Genomic DNA, 25,911 nt, shown 5'->3' on the forward strand with positions numbered 1-25,911 from the left:
TTATTTGTCTAAGGCACTGGCAATTAGGCTTTATTCGGTTTGTTAATGAGACGTAGTTGGGGTATTTTGGGGTTTTTTGTTTGTTTGGTTTGGTTTTTTGTTTTGTTTTGTTCTTTTGAGACAGGGTTTCTCGGTGGAGACCTGGCTCTCCTGGACTCGCTTTGTAGACCAGGCTGGTCTCAAATTCACAGTGATCTACCTGCCTTTGCTTCCCGAGTGCTGGCATTAAAGGCATGTGCCACCACGCCCAGCCCTAGTTGGAGTTTATTAAAACACATTTTCAGCCTAGATTTGTTTTTTAATAAGCACACGGATTAAGAGAAAGAGAGGCCATTGGGAAGAAGGTAAGACTCCCAAGAAAGGATAGATGTGGCCTTCTCAGCGGAGAGTTTCAGTCACATGATTAGGAATACAGAGCTTGCACTTTAGCAGACTTGCCACAATGTCACCAGCTATGCAGAGGCAGCCACTCTTCAATTTGTAGTTATTGACTTTAACTTCTTCTGTTTATTTTGAGACAGGGTCTCTGATAGCTCATGTTGGACTCACACTGACTGTGCTGGATCGTTTTATGTTACCTTGACACAAACTAAAGTCATCCGAGAGGAAGGAACTTCAGTTAAGAAAGATGCCTCCGTAAGATGGGGCTGCAGGCAAGCCTGTGGGGGCATTTTCTTAATAAGTGATTGATGGGGAGGACTCAGCCTATCGTCAGTTGTGCTATCCGAGTGGTCCTCAGTTTTATAAGGGAGCAAACTGAGCAAGCCAGAAGGACCAAACCAACAAGCAGCACCTCTCCATGGCCTCTGGATCAGCTCCTGCGTCCAGGTTCCTGCCCTCTGTGAGTTCCTGTCCTGACCTCCTTCAGTGATGAACAGCAATATGGAGGTATAAGCCAAATAAACCCTTTCCTCTCCAACTTGCTTTTTGGTAATGGGGTTTTGTTGCAGAAATAGAAACCCTAGCTAAGAGAAGTTGGTACCAAGATAGTGGGGGTATTGCTGTCACATACCTGGTCATGTTTCCGGGGGAGGATTTTTGAAAGGACTTTGGAACGTTGGGATAGAAAAGTCATTGAGTGTTGAGAGTGCAGCGAGCTGTTCTGTTTGAGTTTTGAAAACAATGCTGAAGGAAGTACAGGTGATGGAGGCCTGGCTCGTGAAGTGTCAGAGGGAACCAAAGGCTCTACCGGGTCATGTACCTGAAGAATCTTTGATGTCTGCTCAGCTGGAGCTAAAGAATCAGCTGTGATTAACAAGAGACCAGAACCACTAAAAATGAACTCTTTGTTTTACTGAGATCAGTGATGCTTAGAATTTAGCAGCGATTAAAAAGAGACCAGCATCGCCGGGCAGTGGTGGCACAGGCCCTTAGTCTCAGCACTTGTGAGGCAGAGGCAGGCGGATCTCAGTGAGTTTGAGGCCAATCTGGTCTACAAAGTGAGTTCAGGACAGCCAAGGCTACACAGAGAAACCCTGTCTCAAAACAAACAAACAAACCCAACATCACAGAGGTGAAATCTTCTGGGAAGTGTTTCCTAAGAGTCAGCAACACAGGAGCTGTGTTCCAGAGGCCTCGATCCCGGCAGCTGAACTTGGTTGTGTAAGAGTTACCCAGGTGGTGCTGGGATTGAAGGCATGGAGGGGTCACGGAGAGCACAGATGAGGCCTAGCACTGTGAGAGGCCAGGAGAGGCCACAGGTGAAGATGTAACCTCAGTGGCAGCTGAAGGCCCAGGACTGAAGGAGTCAGGCGGAGAAGCTGAGGCCTGGCACAGTGAAGAAAGACCAGGAGAGGTTATTGGTGAAAGCGCAGCCCAGTTGCAGCAGAAGACCCCAGCATTTTGCAGATGGCAGTACCATGGGCTGACCACCAAGAACAGCAGCAGCAGGAAATGGAGCCTGCTGGACCTTATAAGACAAGCTGTGCGCTGCAGAGGGCAGAGCTGGAGAAGTGACCCAAGGCCCAAGGTGAGTGAAGGCCGGATATTGGGCATTGCTTTGATCTGGTTGTGACTGTGCCCTGGCATTTCCTTATTGACATAGGGAAATATTTAGCTTAGTTTTGGTTTTACAGGAGCCCACAGTTGAAAGACTGAATTTTAAAAGAGCTTTTAGGTTTTAAATGAGACTTTTTTTTGAAAATAAAGAGATTGTATTTTAAAGTGTTTGAATTTGTAAAGACTGGAATATTTTATATGGTGGTGTTATTAATGTGTGATCTTGGGGATGAACGAGAAAGGAAAGGCTGTGGCTTAATTGTGTTGTATTTGCATGTCAAGTTGATAAGGGATCAGTTGTGCTGGATTGTTTTATGTCAACTTGACAGAAGCTAAAGTCATCTGAGAGGAGGGAACTCAAGTAAGAAAATGCCTCCATAAGATATGGCTGCAGGCAGGCCTGTAGGGCATTCTCTTAATTAGTGGTTTCAGGGGGGGGCCTAGCTCACTGTGGGTGCCATCCCCGGGCTGGTGGTCCTGAGTTCTATAACAAAGAAGGCTGAGCAAGCCATGGGGAGAAAGCCCGTAAGCAGCATCCCTCCATGGCCTCTGCCTCCATCAGCTCCTGCCTCCAGGTGCCTGCCCTGTTTGAGTTCCCATCCTGACTTTCTTTGATGATGAACAGCAGTATGGAAGTGTAAGCTGAATAAACCCTTTCCTCCCCAACTTGGTTTTTTTTTGTTTTGTTTTGTTTTTGGTTTTTTTGCTCAAGATGTTTCATCACAGCAATAGAAACCCTAACTAAGACATGGACTAAACATCAGATAATGGTCTTGAACTCCTGAGCCTCCTGCCTCTGCCCTGTCCCCTGAAGCGCTGAGGTTATAGGCACATGCCACCAAACCTGGCACTTAACTTTATATTCTGAGAATGGGTAATTATAAGAAGTTATGAAACAATCCCCTTTTTAGTTTTTGAAACATTATTGATTGCAGATAAGGACTGAAAGTCATGACAATGGCCCACATTAAGATTTTAGTAGGCCGGGCCTTTAATCCCAGCACTCAAGAGGCAGAGGCAGGTGGATCTCTGTGAGTTCGAGGCCAGCCTGGTCTACGTAGTGAGTTCCAGGACAGCCAAAGTTACACAGAGAAACCCTGTCTCAAACAAACAAAAAACAAAAAACTAAACAAACTAAAATAGGTAAATAACAACAAAAAAGAATTTACTAAATATATACAGAAATTCCACACATGCTAGAGTAACGTACAGTGGAACACAGGCCGTATGTGAGAGGATCTTCCTTAACATCCAGGAAACATGAGATAAACTAATATACTACTGTGGAATAATCTCAAGGCCGCGTGTCAAATAAAACAGAACCACTCTTTGTTTAGTTTCACAGTACACAAATTAAAAACAAAAACAAAAGCAACAACATTCCTTAATGGGGCTTGGTTTAACAGGTAAGAACATTTGCTGTAAGCTGGGGGCTTGGAGAGATGGTTTAACAGGTAAGAACATTTGCTGTAAACTGGGCCTGGCAGTGCACGCCTTTCATTCCAGCACTCAGGAGACAGAGGCAGGTAGATTTCTGAGCTCAAGGCCAGCCTGGTCTTCAGAGAAAATTCTGTGTTTTTTTTTTTCAGAGGACCTGGATTTCCTAGCACTCACATGACAGCTCACAAGTGATTGTAATTTTAGTTTCAGGGCACCCAATGTCATCTTCTGACCTCTAGGGTACCAGGCTTGCACATGGTGCATATATATATATATATACACACACACACATATACATGCAGCAAGACACTCAAATGCATAAGACAAAAATACATCCTTAAAAAAAAAGTCTCACATTCTTACTATCTTTGTGCTGTACTCAAAAAGTAGGTTAGCATGGCCTTCTCACACCGTCCTCCTTAGAACTCGGGACAACACTCTTTTGTGCCTTAACTCCCTTGTTCCCAACTGTTGCAAACGCAGTTGATATTAATTTGGACCAAATCTGCAGATCCCGAGGGAGAGCACAGCAGTCTCGCAGTCCACTCGGATCTCGCACTTCACAGCCGAGACCCGGAGCAAGTAAGTCGCTTGACGTTCCTGGGCCTGAAGGTACCGCAGGAGGTAAATTGCCAGGCACAGGTGCTTTGTAAATGAACAAAAATTAATGGGTTGGGATTGGTTCCTAAAGAATGCGTGTAGCGTTTTAGGAGCCTGCTTTCCTTTTACAGTGGTGGCTAATTTCGCCTCTTTTCAAGTCTCCTTCAAACTCCAGCCTCAGGTGTAAGCTCTTCTGGGAGCTGAAGTCATCCTCAGTGTCTGTTTTCTCATGCTCAGCAGAGCCGTTTAAATGGAGGACTGAGTATAGTGCTAAGTGTGTATGGAATGTCTCAGTGAAATCCATTGCTGGCTAGAACAATCCACGAAGACATTATCCCAGGGCCATCTTGGATTTTGAGAGAGCTTCTCTTTCTCTTCGTTTTGGGTATCGTTGGCTAAGCGATGTTGCTTTAGAGGATGACGCATTCTCGAGCACGCACAAGCCTGTTTAGGATAAAAGATCCGACTTCTAACAGGTCAGAGGTGTGGATGGAGTGACGGCGTTTGTGGCAGTTTCCATGTTGGATTCTCTAATGCTGTAAGGTTAAGGAATATGACCTCTGCCGGTGGACCTGACAAAGCTTGCTTTCTCTCTTTCAGCCTTTTCACTCTGACATGGCAGAAAAACCACCAAACATGCCCACACAAGCACCTAACAATGAAGATACAGTTAAGTACATCTTTCATTTATAACTATGCATTGTGTACTTGAATAAGTAGTTTCAAAATATTGACTATAAGTTGATTCAGGCCTGGACAGCAAAAGAGGCTTGTTACCATTGGAAACGAGTGAACATTACTATTGATTAGATTTAAATGTAAACAATGGGTCAGACAATTGTAACGTGTTTCTTTTTTTCTTTCTTTTTGTTTTTGGTTGTTTTTCGAGACAGGATCTCTCTGTGTAGCCTTGGCTGTCCTGGACTCACTTTGTAGACCAGGCTGGCCTCGAACTCACAAAGATCTGCTGCCTTTGCCTCCCCGAGTGCTGGGATTAAAGGTGTGTGCCACCACACCTGGCTCTGTAACATGTTTCTTGACTTTGTTGGGGTGTGTGAAACATTATTCTCATGGAAAAGCAAAGGAGATTAAATCAAAATTTAAAATCTCTCTGGGGCGTTATGAGCTTCATATCACTGTAGCGAAATACTTCATGGAGAAAGATGTACAGGGACCCATTCACTGTGCTCCGCTCTGCGTACTGTCCCTCCCTGCCCCCAGATGTAAAAGCCAAGGAAGGGTAGGAGACCCTGTTCCAGCAGTGTGGGATCTGCCTCTCTGACAGCTACCTGCGTTGGCCATGGGGTCCCTAAGACCGGGACATTCTAGTTAGTCAATCTCCTGTCAGATGAGTAACTAGAAAAGCTTTTCTCCCATTCTATAGTTTGTTTCTCCACTGTCAGTCATTTTCTTGGCTTGGCAGAAGACGTCTAATTTATTGCAATCCTAGCTATCAATCTGCCTTCCGCAGCTCTGGCATCCTGGGACTTAGTTCGTTCCCAAAAGTAGCTGCGTGAAATGACTTGCAACGTCTCTTTCTCGATTCCCCCCCAGCCGGCTCTCTGAGCTGCCAGGCTTAAAGCGAAGCAGTCTTCATTTATGTTATTCATCACAGACCACTTTCTCATCGCCAGAGGTTCTCGGTAGGTTTGTGTCAGATGTTTTCCACCAAGGGCAAACTGCTGAGGGCTCCTAGTGACAAGAAAGTCAGGAGTCGTGACTCCTAGAGAAACAAGTTCAGGGTCTTCTCAAGATAGTTCCCCAATGTGCCGCTGTGAGGATCATCTTAGAAAACACAGGACTTTTTTTTTTTTTTTTAAATCTTTGATACAAGGTCTGTCTGTGTAGCCCTGGCTGTCTTGAACTCACTCTGTAGACCAGGCTGGCCTCGAACCCAGAGATCGGCCTTCCTCTGCCTCCCGGGTGCTGAGATTAAAGCTATGTACCATCACCGGCCTGCCTCAAGAACACAGAACCAATTGAGTGCCAGTTTCTATTGGGATCCCATTGCCAGTGTCTGAAGAGAGCATTTCTGCACAGCACTGCTCCTGCCATGGTCCAGCTAGCTTCTCTCTCATCTCTGGCCATGTCCTCTGCAGTGTGGCTGCATATTCAGCTCTGGGGCGCCCTCTAGTCCACTGTCTAAGGTCTCCCCAAGCGTGTCTGAACTTCTTGGCGGCCCTCCAGTTGTTCTGATTTCAACCTGCAGGAGAAACTGGTGCATGCTGGGTGCCTAGTCTGCCATCTTGGATCTAATGTCCTTTTGCACTTCTGTAAAGTCTGTTATGATGTATCCCTTCTCACTTTGATTTTGTTTACCTAAGTCTTCTTTGTGTTTTACTTAGTCTAGCCAAACCACATAACTAGTTAAGTATACTAAAACATTTTTAAATTCTTTGTCAGATATTTCTTCAATATAATTTTTTTTGGGGAGGGTGTATTGCTAGAGAGTTACCATGCCCTTTTGGAATTGCTGGGATACTTAAAAAAAAACATATTTCTTACAGCCAGGAGTGGTGGCACACACCTTTAATCCCAGCATTTGGGAGGTAGAGACAGGTGGATCGATGTGAGTTTGAGGCCAGCCTGGTCTACAAAGTGAGTCCAGGACAGCCAAGGCTGCATATTTCTCATGCACCTGCATTCATATTTGTGCATGTGGTAGATCAGTTTTCTCGAGCACCTTTGTCACAGTCTATATCTTGGTGTTTTCAATTTGATGTGTGTCTTGGCCTTGGTTCCAGTTTGACATGACACATCCTCTACAGCATCTGTGGCTGTTATTAATGGCATTTGGTGGGGGTGGGGGGCAGTTGATGCTGTGATGGGTTTAAAGAGAACCTGTTGATGAGGGACACAAAGTGGGGACACTCTAGCTGTTCATGCAGGTGTGGGGCTCACAGCCGTGAGTGCGCAGTACTCTTTCTGTGGCTAGTCTGACAGTGGTAACTGTGGCACTGAGTGTGACACTTGTGAGTTGAGCTCTGCTGATGGGACAGGTTACCAGCAGCTCCTGCAGCGGCGAAGGGCTGGAAGCACCTGCTGTCAGTCCCAGCAGTGTCCTGGATGTCCACCAAGCTGCCTGTGGAGTGAGGCCACTGTGGTCTAGCTTGATAATCACTTTATTGTAGTCACTGTGTCAGTGCTAGAGGACAAGCCTAGCTAGGGTTTTATTTTTTCCCCCATTTTTTTTTTAAACCTTCAGTTGATGTCACCTTGAACTGTCTGGGGTGTATCTGAAAATGACAGGCTGCCTTTTCCCATGGACCTCATTATTGGGACCAGGGCTGTTCTATCTAGATCTCTTGACAGTCACCATCTTGTGGGCAGGCACTATAGGATTCTTCCCAGGTTTTGGAGTGTGTGTGTGTGTGTGTGTGTGTGTGTGTGTGTGTGTGTGTGCGCGCGCGCGTGTGTGTGTGTGTGTGTGTGTTTGTGTGTGCGTGTGTGTGTGTGTGTTTGTGTGTGCGTGTGTGTGTTCTACTCTTCTAAACTACTGATCTTAACTTTCCTACTGTTGCAACCTTTTGGATTTTGAGACAGGGTTTCTCTGTGTAGTCCTGGCTATCCTGGAACTCGTTATGTAGACCAGGCTGGCCTTGAATTCAGCGATCTGCCTGCCCCTGCCTCCAAAATGCTGGGATTAAAAGTGTGCATCACCACCGCCCAGCAGCAACCTTTTAATATAGTTCCTCGTCTTATGACCCCCGGACCCCCCCCCTACAACCATAAAATTATTTTGTTGCTACTTCATAACTATAATCTTGCTTCTTTTATGAATCATAATGTAAATATTTCACATGCAGGATATCTAATACGTGAGCCCCAAAGGGGTCGGGACCCACAGGTTGAGAACCACTCTCAAGTTCACAGCCACAAAGGCAGCAATCCTCTGTTACACTCTGAGCCCACCGTCTGTCAACTGCGCAGCCCTGGAGCAGAACCAAGGTTCATACTGCTGCAAGCTGCCTAGTGTTCAGGTTGATTGCTGACCCAAGATTCCTGCCACAAGTCATGGGTGATAGAACGGAAATCTATAGATTGTAGCCACAGGTCTCCTTTTGACCCTGCGGCTTTGATCTTTTGATCCAGAGGGTCCATTAGTGGACACTGGTTTAAGATGGGATTGTGGTAATTCCCTGGTGTTATCTTTTACTCACCTGGTACTGGACTCTAAGCTGAAGTCCTATGCTCCCCTCCCCCCTGCCACCCCCCCCCGCCCCTCCCCACCTTCATTTTCTTAATATAGATACACACTACAGTAATACAAAATTTTTCTTTTAACAAAGAAAAGCCATTACTGTTTTAGAACAAAACCATGGTGTTTCTCATGGTGTTTTCTTATCTTCAATTTCTTCTTAAATTTAGAAACAGCCTCTCAGAGTATGATCAAAGGTTGGCTTAATTTACTTAGAACAATAGCATCAACATCTGTATGAGTTGTTGGTTTTTTTGTTTTGTTTTGTTTTTGCCCAAATTCACTTCATACATTTGCATTGAGAAGACAATACAGGGATAGCCAGTCCTGTGTTTTGTTTTTGTTTTTTTTAAACATAATCAGTGTTGTCTTTTCAAATGATGTTATTTCTGATTCTAACGAGAATGCTTTTATTTCTGTTTTATCCAAGCAAACTGAGAACATCCGTTGCTTAACCACTCTTGAACATTTTGGGTTTGAGTGTTTGCCCACTCAGATGGTGAACAGATCCATCCAGAAAGGATTCACTTTCAATATTCTCTGTGTGGGTGAGTGCCAAACACCACATTCAAATTGTTTCATTTGTCTCCTACTCGTCTAAACTAATAACAAACAGCATGGTAGCGACAATGTGAATTCAAGACCATTTCTCCATATTTATGTTGTTGTTGTTGTTGTTTTTATTTTTTTCCTTCCTCTTAGCTGCACTGTTTAAATATTGAAGAACATTTCATCTTAGCCTGTGGGCAGTTGTCTTTAATCCTAGCACACAGGACTCTGAGCAGGCAGATAGACATCTGTGTGCCCTAGTCAGCGCTCTATTGCTTTGGAGAGACACTGTGACCGCAGCAACCCTTATAAAAGGAAGTATTTAACTGGTGTTTACTTACAGTTTCAGAGGCTTAGCCCGTGGTCCTCATGGCAGGGAGCATGGCGTGTGGGAAGACAAGGCGCTGGGGAAGTAGCTGAGAGTTAGAACTCACGGGCACCAGGAAGAGAGAGACTCTGGGCCTGGCTTGCACTTTTGAAACCCCAAAGCTGGCTCCCGGTGACACACTTCTTCCCAACAAGGCCGCACCCTTTTAATCCTTCTCAGATAATGCCACTGCCACTTAAGCCGCTATGATTCTTTGATGGTACGTTCATCTTCACTGCAGGAGAAACTGGAATTGGAAAATCAACGCTGATCAACACACTGTTCAATACCAACATGAAAGAGAGCAAGACCTCCCACTTCTATCCAAAAGTTGGACTTAAAGTGAAGACGTTCGAACTTCTGGAAAGAAATATTCCACTGAGGTTGACTGTTGTGAAAACAGTGGGATATGGAGATCAAATAAACAAGGAAGCCAAGTTAGTGGTGTCATATTTTTTTAAATTAATTTTTAAAGTTAGCATAAAAGGCATTGGGTTTCATTGTGACATGTTTTCTTTAAAAAAAAAATAGGTAGAGATCACTCTTTTTTTTTTTTTTTGAGACAGGGTTTCTCTGTGTAACAGCTCTGGCTGTTCTGGAACTTGCTCTGTAGTCCAGGCTGGCCTTGAACTCATGGAGATCTACCTGCCTCTGCCTCCCGAGTGCTGGGATTAAAGACGTGCGCCACCACTGCCTGGCTGATAGAGATCACTCTTATTTTGTAACCCTTCCCCTTTTTTTGAGATAGAATCTTACTATGTAATCCTGACTGGCCTGAACTCCCTGTATAGAACCAGGCTGACCTTAAACCTACAGATATCTGCCTGCCTCTGCTTCCCAAGTGCTGGGATTAAAAGTATGTGCCCACAGGCAATGTTTTGTTATTTTATTTAAAATCATTCTCATCTCAATGAATTGCCTTCTTTTTGCCAGACTAAATTGTAATATTTTTAAAAACTATTTTTTCAAGATTTATTTATTATGTATACAGTGCTTGCCTGGATGACAGAAAAGGGCATTAGATCATGTTATAGATGGTTGTGAGCCACCACATGGTTATTGGGAATTGAACTCAGGATCTCTGGATGGGTAGTCAGGCTGAGCCATCCCTCCAGTCTCAAATTGTAATATCTTTTTAAAAGATTTACTTTTATCAATTTAATTGCATGTGTATAAGTATCCATGTGTGTACATGCGTGCGTGCGTGCGTGCGTGTGTGTGTGTGTGTGTGTGTGTGTGAGTGACACACATGTCAGCCAAGCCTGGTGGCAAATGTAAGGTACCCGTAGAGACTAGAAACATTGGAGCCTCTTGCAGCTGGAGTTACAGGAGGTTGGGAGCCACCTGATAGATACTGGGAACTGAACTTGGGTCCTCTGGAAGAACAGTATGTGCTCCTAACCACTGAGTCCTTTCTTCAGGTCTAAATTGCAATATTCTTCTATGGTAATTGATGTCTTTCCTTTTAGCTTTTAATTCTTCTATCATTCAGTAATACGCTTGTGAAATTGATGACTTTATGTATCTAGTGTTGTTGTATTATTTAAAATGTTTATTTTATAAAATGGGTGGTTTTGCTTTATGTATGTCTGTGCACTACACACATGCCTGGTGTCCCTGGGGGCCAGAAGAGAGTGTTAGGTCCCCTGTAACTGGAGTAACCGAGAGCTGTGAGCCGCCATGTGGGTGCTGGGAATCAAACCTGGGCCGTCTGGAAGAGTGGCAAGTGAGTGGTCTTAGCTGCGCCATCTCTCCAGCTTGCTCTGCCCTAGCTCTGTGTGTAAATGACATCAGATGAGCAGCCTAAAATCAGCCAGGACAGGAGCATTCAGACCACCCAGGCCAGCAAATTCTTTTTATTTTTGTATCTTCCTTATAATGTTTTTCAAGACAGGATTTCTCTGTGTAACCTTGGCTCTCCTGGAACTCATTCTGTAGACCAGGCTGGCCTCGAACTCAGAGATCTGCCATCCTCTGCCTCCCAAGTGCTGGGATTAAAGGCGTGCGCCACCACACCCGGCTTGATGGAGGCATTTTTTTTTTCCCTCAGATGAGTTTCTTCTTCCCAGATAACTGTAGCTTGTGTCACTTGACAAAAAAAACCCAACCAGGACAGCTATAGAGCCAGCAAAAACTCACCCGAGGTGTCTTCTGGGGTCCACCCAGAGGCTTTAGGGAAAAAGTTCTTTGTCTATTATAGCTTCAGGTTTTCAGCTGTCACTCCTGGCCAAGCCCCTCCCCTCTGCCCCTCCACCCCTACGCAGCAGTCTCTTCGGGTCTTTGTGGTGTCTTGCAGGAGAATTATTACTGGAGTGATGAGGATGTGTACAGAGGGTTCGGATGACTTTTCTCTAATTTCGGTTCTTTTTTTTTTTTTTCTCCCCTGAGGCTGGGCTTTGCTATGTATCCCAGGCTATCTTTGAATTCACTAAGTAGTCCAGGCTAGTCCTACTCAGAGAGCCGTCCTTCTGCCCCAGCCTCCTGGTGTTAGGATGACAGGCATGTGCTACTATGACCAGCTTCAGATTTTAAAAATTATGCCTGTAGTTCCATTTCCCCTAAAAGAAAAAATGACATTTTTTCCCCTCGGAGACATGATTCTACCAACGGAGCTATATCCTCCCCAACCTGGAATTATGTTTTATGACCATGAAGTGCATCACTCTTATGAAGTGGCAAACTTCAGTAGTGTTGGTTAATAACTACTAAGACATCGGATTCTGATCTTATTAATATGCTGCTAAATGTTTAAATTTATTTTATTTTATTTTTTTGTAGCTACCAGCCAGTAGTTGACTACCTGGACGCTCAGTTTGAAGCGTACCTCCAGGAGGAGCTGAAGATCCAGCGCTCTTTGGCTGACTACCATGACTCTCGCATCCACGCCTGTCTTTACTTCATTGCGCCCACAGGGCATTCTCTCAAGTCCCTGGACCTGATAACGATGAAGAGCATTGACAGGAGGGTATGTCCAAGGTTCAGCATGCCTTGAAGCATTTACATGCAACTGCCCGGCATCTTATGATATGTGCATATATTTGAATATTTTTTTCTCTTGCTCTTGAAAGCATTTGAATGAATTTTCTAGGACGTTCCTAACAAAATGCCATAGAGTGGATGGTTTAAACAAATTTTAAAAAATATGTTTTCACATAGTCCTGGGAGCTTGAAAATCAAGGTGCCAGCAATTATCTCCTTGGCTTGTAGAGGGCTGCCTCTTTACTTTTTCTCACATGGCCTGTCTTCTGGTGTCTGTTGTACAACATTTTTTTTTTTTTGAGGCAGGGTCTTATGTAGCCAAGGCTGGCCTTGAACTCATTATGTAGCTGAGGTTGGCTTTAACCTCCTGATTTTCCTACCTCAGTTTTTCCAGTGTTGGAATTAAAAGTATGCACCACAACACTAAACCAAACCTTCTTCTGAGGTTGGTAACCAAACTGGATTAGTCCCCACTATAGTAGCAGTCTTAACTTCGACATTTCTGTCTATAAATACTGATACATTTTGAGGTATAGAGGGTTAAGGTGTTAATATATACCATCTAGAGGGAGGGAAATTTAACATTTGATAGAATTCATCTTTAGATGTCATTCCAGGTAAATTAAATTAAAACAGTGACTCCTTGGAGCCTGGCATGGGATGCATGCCTGTAATCCCAGAATTCATGGAGATGAGATAGGAGGATACAATAGTCTACAGGCAGCCTGAGTTACAGGGAGAGACTTTGTCTCAAACAAACAAACACAATAGCAGCAGTAACCAAAATACGCCCCTCCCTCGCATTTTACCTGTTTGGAGAGATAGAGGAAAAAGAATAAAATATACCCTGATTTTTTTTCTGTGATTAAATTCTACTCAGATGACAGTTCTTTGTATATATTTTAAAAATCAAATTTACTATATGGTACTATAAAATAATCCTATGAACCTTAGACTGGTACCATTGATGAAATGAAACATGAAACTTTTCTGATTCTGGCTTCAGATACTCTCAGAGGAGACTCAGAATAAGAAACATGCAGGTAGCTGCAGCCTGCTATATTAAAGGAGACCCCCAAGACAAAACCCCAAGAGATCCTAAGAGACATGTGGATTTGCTTTGTTCACAGAGGGGCTTGCTATGTAGCTCAAGTTGTCTGAGAATTCATGATCCTCCTGCCTCAGCCTCCCAAGTGTTGGGACTACAGGTGTTACCATACCAAGTTGGACTTCCTTTGACAGACGTCTTATCCCCGTGGTTTTAGAAAAATCGTAATGTTTTTGTGTGTCCCTGGTATAAGGACAAGATAAGAACCTTGCTCTAGGTGCTAGAAATGATGGCCCAGTTCTTGAGAGAGGGCATCCTGTAGTTGGGCATGGAGGGGCTCTAGGCTCATACCCACAACATGTGTCTACAGCCACAGTGATGTGTGTGACTTTCCCTCTTACCTAGGATGTGCCACAGGAATGCTCAGGTCCTTAAAGTCCTCCATGATCTTGTGCATCTGCCCCAAAGCCCTCAGCCTGCTCTCCAGTTTGTACAGGGGACCATCGCTTTATGGGAGAATTAGCTGAAGGCTAGACTCACCCTATTCATAAGGACAGGGGGATTGGACAATGAACTTAACACCTCAAGTTTAAAGTTTTCATCTGCTCCTATAAGACCATTAAGTTTTCAGTCTTAAAAATAACCACTTATACCAAGGCTTGTGTCACTATGCATGCCTTTAATCCCAGCACTCAGGAGGCAGAGGCAGGCAGATCGCTGTGAGTTCAAGGCCAGCCTGGTCTACAAAGTGAGTCCAAGACAGGCAAGGCTACACAGAGAAATTCTGTCTCAAAAAACAAACAAACAAGAATGCCAAAACCCCCACAAAAACATGACAAGTTATAGTTGCATAAAGACACATGCTAACCAGTTATAGCCTTCTCAGAGAGATTCTCCAAAAAAAAAAAAATATATATATGTATATATATATAGAGAGAGAGGGGGGGGGGGGAGAGGGAGAGAGAGAGAGAGAGCGCCAGACAGAGTGTGTTTGGAAAAACATGGGATTTGAAAAAACTGTGATTTGAGAATTCTAAAATAAAAGCAACTGACTTAAAGCTGATATTTATTCCTTTATACCATATTACAGGCTTAAACAGATATAGCTGTGAATTAGGAGACAGACAATGGTTAATATGAATTTATGGACAAGTGATTGCATGAATGGCATCCAAGAGAAAAACTCTCCCAGCATTTTGATGAGAGGTCTTTTCATCATTCAGTTTGAGAAGTAATTGGGTCTACTGAACCTTACCATTTAGATTATGCTAATTCCAGGGCTATTGGGGGCATGGGGATTTTAGAAATGAAATGAGGGCAAGACTTCTAAAACTAGCCGGGCGTGGTGGCGCATGCCTGCAATCCAGCACTCCGAAGGCAGAGACAAGCGGAACTTTGTGAGTTCAAGGCCAGCCTGCTCTACAAAGTGAGTTCAGGACAGCCAGGGCTATTACACAGAGAAACTCTATCTCAAAAAAGATAAAAACCCAAACCAAAACAAAAAAGAGTTTTAAAAAAGAGTTCTGATAAAAGATGAAGGCTCAAAATATAGCTCAGGGGTAGAACATTTACCCAGAACAGTCAAGGCTTAAGGTTGAATCCTCAGTATTCCCCCAAACAAGAAACTCTCGGTGGCTGAGAATGACGGGGCACATCTGTGGGCACACCCCACACTCTTCACTGAATGCCACAGAAGATCCTGTCATAACAGCAGCAGCAGCAGCAACAAACCACATGCACACATTTTTTTTCCCCAGGAGTGGAGGGTTTAGGGTGAAAAATAGTGAAATCTGATTCACCTTTCTTCTCAACAGGTAAACATCATACCAGTGATTGGCAAAGCCGACTCACTTTCCAAAACTGACCTACAGAAGTTCAAGAGCAACATAATGCGTGAACTGGTGAGCCACGGCGTCCAGATATATCAGTTCACGGCAGACGACGGCGAAGCGACTGCTTCAGAAAACACATCAATGAACGTAAGCTCCGTCTGTTGAGCGTGAGTTTCCCTTCACGTGTGGGGAGGAAGCACAGTGTGTAACATTTCCTGTGCTTTATTGTCATTTGCACCCGGCAAGAGACCATTGTACAGGAATTGCCACACAAACTACAATGTGATATGGATGGTTTATTGAATGCCTGAACACCTTTTTCAAGCTGATCGTGGTCAGGGCCTCAGAAAGGACTCAGGAGCCTAACTGTGACATCAACCTGTTTTCCAGAGTCAGTTTATAAAGGAAAAAAAAAAAAACCCAACCAACCAACCACAATTAGCTCATACGGTGGGGGGGGGGGGCACAGATGGTAGAACAGGGTGGTCAGTTCTGATTCAAATATTTTTCTAACAAGAAGTTCTAGCTAACCCTGAAAGTGTGCCTGGCAGTTGGGGGCAGCTGTGCTTACCGTTGGAAAATTTCTTGGAACAACAAGGCCACAGTTTCTCATTGAACATAGACATAGTTTATGGTGAACCTGACCTTGCCCAGAGATTCTTTTATGTAGAATGAGCTGAGGTGATATGGCTGGTGGGCTTGAAATAAAAATGCCTATAGTTAGGCTACCCAAAAGGAGCAGGCCTCAACAGAGTCAATAAACAATATATTTTCCCTCAAAGTACATGGGGAAGTGTTTTATCCCCTCCCTTCTTCTCTTCTACCTTTCCCTCCCTCCCTCCCTCTCTCCCTCCCTCCCATCCTTCCTTGGCAGGGTTTCATGTGGCCTAAGCTGGCCTCGAATTTACTGTGTCACATATAAGGCTGACCTAAAATTCCTGATTCTCCTAATTTCACCTCCTGAGTATTGGGATTACGGTTTGAGAGTTGTATTGTAGATGTGTTTGCTGGGACTGGAGTCCACCACTCAACATTTTTATTGGTTGTGGTTTTCAGTAATACTCTCTATCTGTTGTAAAGAGAAGTTTCCCTGATGAGGGCTGAGCACTACACTTATCTGCGGTTGTAAGAACAAATATTTAGATGGTAGTTATGGATTAATCTGGTTTAGTAAAATGATTTTTTGTAAGTTCTCCAAAATCCACGACTTCACTGGCCCTAGGTAGTTGGCTAGACTACCAGACATAATTTCCCTCTTGTTAATCAGATCTCAAGTCCAATTAGAGAGCCATTGGTTATTGCCAAGGTCTGCATACTATTACTGCACTTTTAGAGCTATTGTTCCATTCTGGTTTTTGTGGTTCATAGGCATCACAGTTGGGCAGGGCTTTTGGTTGCTTCCTTCCTCTGGAAGCTTGCATGGCACCTTCTGGAACCATAAAAGAAAGACCCTCATGGAGGAGGCTTTCAGGTCAATTCCAGCTCAGGAGACTCTGGACCTTACATCTGAGGTGCATAGTGTCTTCGGCACCAAGGGCTATAGGAATAGCTTGTAATGTTTGGGAATTCCTTGAGCAACCCTGGACTAGCAACTCAAAAGAGGTCTTCTCATGCTTGGTATTGGGGTTTTGTTAGATGGTCTTTGGATAGGAAGCTCAGATGGGAAAATACCATTTAAGCTACACATGTATGCTTATGCACCAACTTATGTATATTGTAGGTATACTTATTATGTGTTTCCTCTTCTAGTTATTGTCTTAGGATAATGTTTTCAAGATTTACAATATTGTATGTGTATCAGTATTTTTTTTGTGTGCGTGTGTGTCCATATATTATTGTGTGAATATACTACATTTGGGGTTATTCCATATTTTGGCTATTATGAAGAACATTATTATAAGCATTTAAGTACAAGTGTTTCTGCTGGTATATACTTTCTCCACTATCTATAAACAATATCTATATCTAATCATTTGAAGACCTATTGTATTGATTCCTAAAGCACCTGCCCCAGGAATTTCGATTACATTTCTTCATCTTAGTTCATGCTATATAAGTTTTTAAAAATCTGGCTAAATTACTCAGTATGAGTGAATCCCACTGTAGCTTTGATTGGCATTTTGAGCACCTGCAGATGTAAAATGCCTTTTTATAGGTTTGTGCATATTTTTATGTCTTGAGAGAAAGATGTATTCAGATTCTTTGTTGAGTTTAGGTTGACATTTTGACTTTTTGTTATAAGGTACAAGGGTTTTTTATATCCTCTTTTTCTATTTCATTCTGTTTCCTGTAAAGTAGCTTAAGTTATTCCACCCGCCAGTCTTCTTACCCTCATTATCCAATCTCTCTTTACAGCCCCTGACTCACCCCCTTCCCAGACCCCATCATCGCTCTGATACATTTAAATTGAAAAAGGAAAAATCTTTTTGCAGTAGGATGGCCTTGATCCTCCCTAGCTTCACACATGCTAGACAAGTAAGCAGTGACTGCTCACTCCATCTCCAGCCTGAGACTGAGCTTGCTTCCCTCCCCCCCTCCCTCCCTCTTTTCCTTCCTACCTTCCTTCTTTTTTAAATGGTTTCTCTGTGTAACCTTGGCTGTTCTGAAACTTACTTTGTAGACCAGGCTGGCCTCCAACTCAGAGATCTGCTTGCCTCTCCCTCCTGAGTGCTGGGTCAAATATGTGTGCTGCCATGCCCAGCTCTTGAATTTTCAAAATTCTCGTATAAGAGACTATACAGCTCCTCTTTTTTTTTCCTGCATCTGACTTATCTCAATGAACATTAGTGCCCTCCAGCTCCATTTGCTTGAAAATACCTTATTATTTTACATGCATGTCTGTCTGTGTACCCATGGTGCCCATGGAGGCCAGAGGAGAACATCAGCTCCTTTGGAACTGGTGTTACAGATTATTGTGAGCCATTATGTGGGGACTGGGAATTGAACCTGGGTCCTCAAGAAGAGCAGACAGCGCTCTTAACCATGGGTCCCTCTCTCCAGTCCCGTCCAGCTCCCTTTTGCAGTAAGTGTTAGATCTTACTTATCACTAAGAGTGCATATATAGACTATGTTTTCTTAATCCTCTCACTCATCTCTGGACACCTTACTTTGATTTGCCGTCTTAGCTATTTTTGAATAACGACACAATAAATATAGGTGTCCAGACACTCATTTGCTGTGCTGATTTCTTTTTTCTTGTATGTATAGCTAGAAATGAAATAGTTGAATCACATTGTAGATCTATTTAAAATTTTCTACACATGTTTTGTTAACTGCATTGATGTGTGTTTATGTAGTATGTGTTTGGGTGTGTATGTGCATGCACGCACACATGCACACGTGCCATGGTGCACATATGGAGCTCAGAGGACAAAATTCTCCCTTCCTACTGTGTGGGTTCTGGGGATAGAACTCTGGTCCTCAAGCATGGAGCGCGTGCCTTTATCTGTTAGGCTATCGCACCATCTCAGTTCAAAAGTTCTTTTGAGGTTATTTTTAGCTGATAAAGAAAACCATAAGAATCACATACGAATGGGATACCATGTAATATTTGGATGTATTCATATGTTGTATAACATCCAAATCTAGTCAAGAATATTTGGGACAAAAACTTCTTTCAAAAGCCTCCTGTACGGGCTTTGGAAATGGACATTGTACCTTCCACATTTAAAGTCACTCTATTCTGCAAGGCACCATAGGAATTTTTTTTTCTTCTGCATGCATGTGTTTGTTAATGTGGACAGGCAGGTGCTTATAAGTTGTGTGTGCGCGCGCGCGCGGAAGCCAGAGCACAACTTCTGGTGTTGTTTTTTTAGGAGTTGCCTGCCTTTTATTTTTGAGACAGGGTCTCCCATTGGCTGGGATGTTACCAGGTGTGTTGGGTTGGCTGACTGGCAAGGCCCTGGATCTGTCTGCCTGTTCTTATTTCCCCAGTGCTGAGAATACAAACATGTGCCACTATGCTTGTTGGTTATTTTTTAATGTGTGATCAGACTCAGAGCCTCATGCTTACACAGCAAGCGCTTTATCAATGAACTTATCTACTTAGTCCTCCTGAAGACATATATGATGTTGGTTTTTTTAAAAAGTATTTATTATGCTGTGTCCTTATTAACTAATAATTTTTTTTGAGACAGGATCTCACTATTTAGCTCAGAGAATCCTGGATCTCATTCTGTAGTCCAGCCTGGCCTTGATCCACCTGCCTCTGCTTCCTGAGTGCTGGGATTAAAGGTGCAGACCATTATGCCCAGCTTAATTTATTTTTATTTTTTATTTAGTTATTCACTTTACATCTCAATTGTAGCCTCCTCTCTTCCCCATTCCTCCCCTTTGTCCCTCCCTCGTCCCTCTACCCCCCATCCGCTGCCCCACAGAAAAGGAGAGACCCTCCCCAAACCTGCCCTCGCACTTTGAATCTCATTAGGACTGTGTACTTCCTCGTTCACAGTGTCCTGGCAAGACATCCACACCAGGGTGAAGTGATCGAAAGGTGGGCAACTGAAACCTCGTCAGAGACAGCCCCCATCCCTTTTCTGGGAGACCCACGTGGAAACTAAGCTGCCCGTTACGTATATATGTATAGAGGGTCTAGGTCTAGTCCATGCCTGGTCCTTGGTTGGCCCAGCTTAATATTATATATATATATATATATATATATATATATATATATATATATATATATATATATGTAAGGATAGTTTTTAGCTGACCATGATGACACATGTTTTTAATCCCAGCATTCAATAGGCAGAGACAGCTAGCCTGGCCTACAGAGCAAGTTCCAGGACAGCCAGGGCTACAAAGAAAGCCAAAAAACCCAAACAAAACAAAACAAAACAAAACAAAACAAAACAAAACCAAAAAAACAAAAAACAAAAAAAGCCAGGGGGCGGGGAGAGAGAAATTGATTGAGGGAGAGAATAGTTTTAGTATCAATTAATAAATATTATCTTAGTGTTTAGAGTAAAGACAATATGAGAAGAAATATGTGTATTAACAATTCAATTTTTTTTATCTTTGTACTGTACACATCAGGATGCCTTGTTTTAGGAAATACTAGGTAGGTCATTTTTTAATTATATCATCCTGGGATTAAGGCTTATAAAAATCAGTTAGCTTATATTTTCTGCTAAGTATTAAAATCTGATGCAGGATAGATTATTTGCATGATTAAATGTATTATACCAGCCTCACCTGTGTTCTTTCTATCACAGAAAGGAAAGAGCAACATAGTAAGCCATGTTGTTTGGAGGGAGTTTAACTTGTATCACTTCTTAAAAAACTTGTATTATTTTAATTTGCTTAGGGGATATTGCCTTTTGCTGTGGTAGGAAGTATGGAGGAGGTGAAAGTCGGAAAAAGGATGGTCAGAGGTCGTCATTACCCTTGGGGGGTTTTGCAAGGTAAATATGAGATCGTGTTTTATGATGATTAAATCCAATATATACTGCGTCATCTATAGTCTGAAAACAGCATTTTGATCTGAGCCAGCATTGATAACTCTTGCTAATTTGTAGGTCAGTAGTTGCTAATGAGAAACGCAAATTCCCTTTCATTTGAGCATCTGCTTAAAGCAGCGATTCTCAACTTTCCTAATGCTGCGACCCTTTAATACGGTTTGGTGAATCCCAAACAAAATTATTTTTGCTGCTACTTCATAGCTGTAATTTTTCTACTGGTATGAATCATAATGTAAATATCCGATAGGTAGGCTGTCTGATATGCGGCCCCTGTGAAAGGGTCATTTGACAACACCCCCCCAGGGGTCGTGACCCACAGGTTGAGAATGCTGACTTAAGCGTGTCTATGATTCATTCTGATAGGAAATTGCCAGCAGCTGACTTACGTCCATATCTACCGAGTCTTCTTGTTTAACTAATGTGCCACAAGCACACTGAGTCTTTCTTCCTGAGTGTTGGGACTCATTTTAACAACACTAAAGAGTACGTATTAGGTGTCACATGAACTACCGCCTAGGTCCACCTGCCCTCATGGCACCGCCTGCCGTGAGCTGGGCCTTCCTACATCAATTAACAATCAAGACAATGCTCTACAGACACGCCCACAGTCCAATCTGATGGGGCAATTCCGTCCCGTGTATGTCAGGTTGGCAACCAAGGTCAGCTATCGCATAAGCTAGACCAATAGGAGGAACAATCAGGAAGCTCAAAAATGTTTTGAGATATGCAGATGAGAGAGGGGCAGGGGATGAATGAGGAAAACTTGGAGACAGCACTAAAAAGAACGAAGTATTTGGGTTGAGAACACCAAAATGGCAGAACGCTTATTCAGGAAAGCAATTACCAGAAACCCTCCATGATGAATTTATACTGGTTTTATTTTGACTAGTGGAAAATGAAAATCATTGTGACTTTGCGAAGCTCCGGGATCTACTTCTCTATACGAATATGGAAGACCTGAAAGATCAAACCCACACCCAGCATTATGAAAGCTACAGGAGCAACAGGCTGCTGAAACTGGGCTTCCGTGATGTGGGCCCGGACAATCAGCCTGTGAGGTGAGTGAAGACACCGCTAGTGGGCTGGCGAGAGGGCTCAGTTGTGGGGAGTGCCGGCTGCTCTTGCAGTGGGCCCCAGGTTCAGCTCCCAGTACCCACAGGGTGTCCCGTAGTCATCTGTGACTCCAGTCCTAGGGGATCCATTGCCTTCTTCTGGCTTGTGTGTGCACCCGGCATGCACAAGCTATGTAAACATGTGTGCAGATAAACACCCACACATATAAAGTTAAAAGGAAACAAATCTTTACAAAGAAACTGCTTGTTATATCGATCTTTTGTGCCCTAAAGCGCACAGGGGTACTCATTCAAGATTGAGGATGTGGCTCATCATGAAATTTTAGGGTGGTTTTGTGTTGTTTGTTTTGTTTTTCGAGGTTTTTTCCCCCCCTGTGTAACAAACAGGTCTGGCTGTCCTGGACTCGCTTTGTAGAACAGGCTGGCCTCGAACTCACAGCATTCTGCCTTCCCCTGCCTCCCTGAGTGCTGGGATGAAAGGCGTGCACCACCACATCTGGCTGAGTTTTTAGTCTTTGGATACAGATGGAGACACGAGGAGCAGCATCAATGGCTAGGGCAGTAGTTCTCAACCTGTGGGTCACGACCCCTTTGGGTCAATTTGTAGCAATGAAAAGACATCGTGCACAGCAGATATTTACAGTACAGTTCATAACGGTAGTAAAGTTACAGTTAGGCAGTAGCAACCAAAAATAATTTTATGGTTGGGGTCACAAGGAACTGTATGAAAGGGTCACAGCATTAGGAAGGCTGAGAACTGCTGTGCTACAGTGTGTCCCGTGTTGCGTGTTTTGAACTGTGAACTCCAGGGAAAACATGGTTTTTTAAAAAATTGTATTTGTGCAAAACAGAGACTCATGGAGGAATAGTTAAGTATTGGCATTTATTAATAAAATTGACAAAGGTTTTGAGAAGAACTTGCTGGAAAGGCAGTTGTATAGGGTTGGGCAGCAGGTGGCTCCACCGTTATGGGCACTGGCTGCTCTTCCAGGGAGTAGGTTCAATTTCCAGACTCCACATGGCAGCTCATAGATGTTTGTAGTTCCATTTCCAGGGAATCCAACACCCTCACACAGACAAACATGTAGGGAAAGACTAGTGCACATGAAATAAAAATAAATAATTAAAAAAAGAAGTTCTATAAAGCCTGGAAGTCAACTGGAAAAGCCTAAGAAGGAACATTTATGTCAGAGTAATAACATTTTGGCCTATGAAAGTATATATATATTTCTATTGGAATATATTTATGTTGTAGCAATATGGCTTTCTAGAGACAACCAAGATTGAATCATCTTTGTCTGTGCATGTGTATATGTGTGCATGTGTGTCGTGAGACAGATTTCTTTCCTGGAGAGATGCAGTACATATACACATGCACACGTGCACATGTGCTGACATGCTCCCATGTGTCGGTATACACACAGGCACGCACAGATGTACACATACATCAGCTCACCCCAGAAAGGGATCCCAGGTGAAGGGTTACTTACAAGGAGCAGGGATAACTCATGGCCAGAAAGGCCACCCAAGCACTCATGGAAACTGCAATGCTGGAGCTCTCCTGGAGCCTGCAGGCAACTCCAGAGTCCAAACACGTCCCTTCCCACAGAATCTCTACCCCCAGCAACAGGTGACTCCCATTTATATGGTTGGTAGGGGCTCTCAGAAATCTTTTCAGCTTTGTTGTTGTCTTTGTTGTTGTTGTTGTTTGGATGTGTGATCTCCTGTTTACCATCCTCATAAGTTCCCTACTCCTTCCTGGGGTAAATATTTCTGTTTGTAGGGGATGTCACAATTGGGAGGACTGTGCTCTACAACGATGTGTTTGTCATCGGGGGCCAGAAGTCCATTTTGATGGCTTCCTCAATCATACTCTGTCTTATTTACCGAGACAGGGTCTCTCACTAAGCCTGGAGTTTGCAGATTTGCCTAGGCAATCTGGCCACTAAGCCACGGCAATCCTCCTGAATCTGTTTCCCAGCCCTGGGATGATAGGCATATTCAGCTGAAACGTAGCTTTGATCTCTTTTTTTCATTTGCATTCTGAGGATCCAAACTCCAATCCTCGTGTGAGTGTGTGTGTGTGTGTGTGGCAGAGACACCAAATAAACCAATGCTTCTCAACCTTCCTAATACTGTGACCCTTTAATACAGTCCCTTATGTTGTGGTGACCCCCCCCAACTATAAGATTATTTCATTACTCCTTTTTTTTTTTTGGTTTTTTTTTTTTTTTTTTTTTTTTTTTTTTTTGGTTTTTTGAGACAGAGTTTCTCTATGTAGCCTTGGCTGTCCTGGTCTTGCTTTGTAGACCAGGCTGGCCTCGAACTCACAGCGATCCGCCTGCCTCTGCCTCCCGAGTGCTGGGACTAAAGGCGTACGCCACCACGCCCGGCTTTCATTACTCCTTTGTATCTATAATTTTGCTATTGTTATGAATCATACTGTAAACAGCCAATGTGAAATTCCTGAGGGTGTTGAGAACCACTGCATTGAACCAGCTCCTCTTTCCTGAATTGCATTAAGTGAATGATATTTTAAAGGATACCTTGCTTGCTCTAATTGAATTATTTAGAAAACAGTCTCATATCTTAATTTTTCTAAAATTCTGTTGTCCAAAGATAGGAACATGTAGCTGGACGTGGTGTCGCATGCCTTTATCCCAGCACTTGGAGGGTAGATGTGGGTGAGTCTCTCAAAGTTGAAGGACAGTTTTTTTTCCTTGCATAATGAGTTCCAGGCCAGCCAAGGCTGCATAGTGAGACTTTGTCTCAAAAACAAAACAAACAGAACAAAAACCCACCACTATTAGCAACAGCAAAACCCCTAGGGAAATAAAATATCAACTGCAAGAGTAAGAAATCACTGATGTAGGGTTTTATTTTTTGTTTTGTTTTGTTTTGTTTTTTGAGACAAGGTTTCTCTGTGTAATAGCTCTGGCTGTTCTGCTCTTGCTTTGTAGACCAGGCGGGCCTCGAACTCAGAGACCTGCCTGCCTCTGCCTCCCAAGTGTTGGAATTAAAGGAATGTGCCACTATGCCCAGATGGGTTTGAAATTTTAGTGGTTCATCATATAATCAAATAATATCAGTTTTCACATCACATCATACAGAAATCTATGGTGTTGCTACACAAAATATTGGTGAGTGTCACTTTGGAAACATATATAGCTTACATGCTGATTCACATCAGCACTTAAAAATAATTACTTTTTTTAAACATTTATTTTGTGTGCATTTGTGTGTGCATGAACGCAGAGGTCAGAGGGCCACGCGCAGGAGTTAGCGTTCTCCTACCATGTGGGTCCCTGGGGATCAGCTCAGATCTTCTGGCTCCGTAGCGAGAGTCCTTATCTGAGGAGCTTCTCACTGGCCCTTTATTAGCACTTAAATACAAGAATAACAAACTTCCATTCTTAGTTTTCAAGAGATGTACGAAGCCAAAAGACAAGAGTTCCATGAGCAGTGCCAGCGGGAGGAGGAAGAACTGAAGCAGACCTTTGTGCACCGAGTGAAGGAGAAGGAGCTGACCTTCAAGGATGCTGAAAAGGAGGCACGTATGACCCCCCCTCAGCTCCATTCTCCCAAGCTCTGCTTCTCTGGGGATGCATTCGAGAGATTAGTGTATTTTTATTTTGGAAGAAACTTTCCATCTCTCTAAAAGTAGCTATTCACTACACAGGATCTTGATATAGCCTTTATTAAATTATAGGCTGAAATCATATTTTCCCCCGTTGAGCATTTTTGAGTTTGTCTTCTCGGTGCCCCACGTCTCCGACATAATCGGGCAGGCCTCCACACTCTCCTTTCACCAACATCCTCTTTTGCTTATAGCTCTCCCAGCATGGGGTTGCATGCTGGGAACCCTACAGTTTGGAGATTGTCTTATTAGTTAAGGTTTTATTGTTGTGGGGGGACACCATGACCATGGCAACTCTTACAAAGGAAACCATCTAAGTGGTGCTGGCTTACAGGTCAGAGGTTTAGTCCATTACCGTCATGGTGGGAAGCATGGCAGCATGCAGGCGGGCTGTGGTGCTGGAGAGATAGCGGAGAGTTCTACATCGGCATCCACGGGCAACAGGAAGAGAGTGCCACACTGAGTGTGGCTTGAGCATCGGAGACTTCAAAGCCCACCCCCAACAAGGCCACGCCTCTAATAGTGCCACTTCCTATGGACCTATGGGGGCTAATCTTATTCAAACCACCAAGGGAATCTCGGGGGCTGCCCCCTCTTCATAGCTCCATTGGGCATTGTCCTAAGTGGAGCCCCTCTGTAGTAGCTCTGATCCTGTGACAGGGCTCCCAGGCTACCTATGACATTCTTTGAAATCTATATGAAGACTTCTTGGTCTCAGCTGTTGTCTC

The 25,911-nt window shown here is 43.5% G+C and overlaps 1 protein-coding gene across 3 annotated transcripts in view; it reads left to right on the top strand.

Moving 5' to 3' along the window:
* The first annotated feature begins 525 nt into the window (after window positions 1-525).
* The window catches only part of SEPTIN14 (septin 14), a 28,616-nt gene continuing 3,230 nt past the window's right edge, over window positions 526-25,911 (top strand). Inside the window, exons 1-10 of one of the 3 annotated variants that reach the window (XM_084762566.1) lie at window positions 526-1,969; window positions 3,950-4,062; window positions 4,639-4,707; window positions 8,667-8,784; window positions 9,394-9,589; window positions 11,931-12,117; window positions 14,994-15,158; window positions 20,320-20,416; window positions 21,363-21,531; window positions 24,964-25,096. In XM_084762566.1, the coding sequence (XP_084618692.1) occupies window positions 4,654-4,707; window positions 8,667-8,784; window positions 9,394-9,589; window positions 11,931-12,117; window positions 14,994-15,158; window positions 20,320-20,416; window positions 21,363-21,531; window positions 24,964-25,096 (1,119 nt within the window). In that variant the 5' untranslated portion in view covers window positions 526-1,969; window positions 3,950-4,062; window positions 4,639-4,653. The remainder of the gene's footprint in view (window positions 1,970-3,949; window positions 4,063-4,638; window positions 4,708-8,666; window positions 8,785-9,393; window positions 9,590-11,930; window positions 12,118-14,993; window positions 15,159-20,319; window positions 20,417-21,362; window positions 21,532-24,963; window positions 25,097-25,911) is intronic. The other 2 variants (XM_084762565.1, XM_084762567.1) reach the window with 2 other exon arrangements.

This window comes from Acomys minous (genome assembly GCF_964271855.1).
Source record: "Acomys minous genome assembly, chromosome: 16".
In the NCBI taxonomy this organism is placed as follows: Eukaryota; Metazoa; Chordata; class Mammalia; order Rodentia; family Muridae; genus Acomys; species Acomys minous.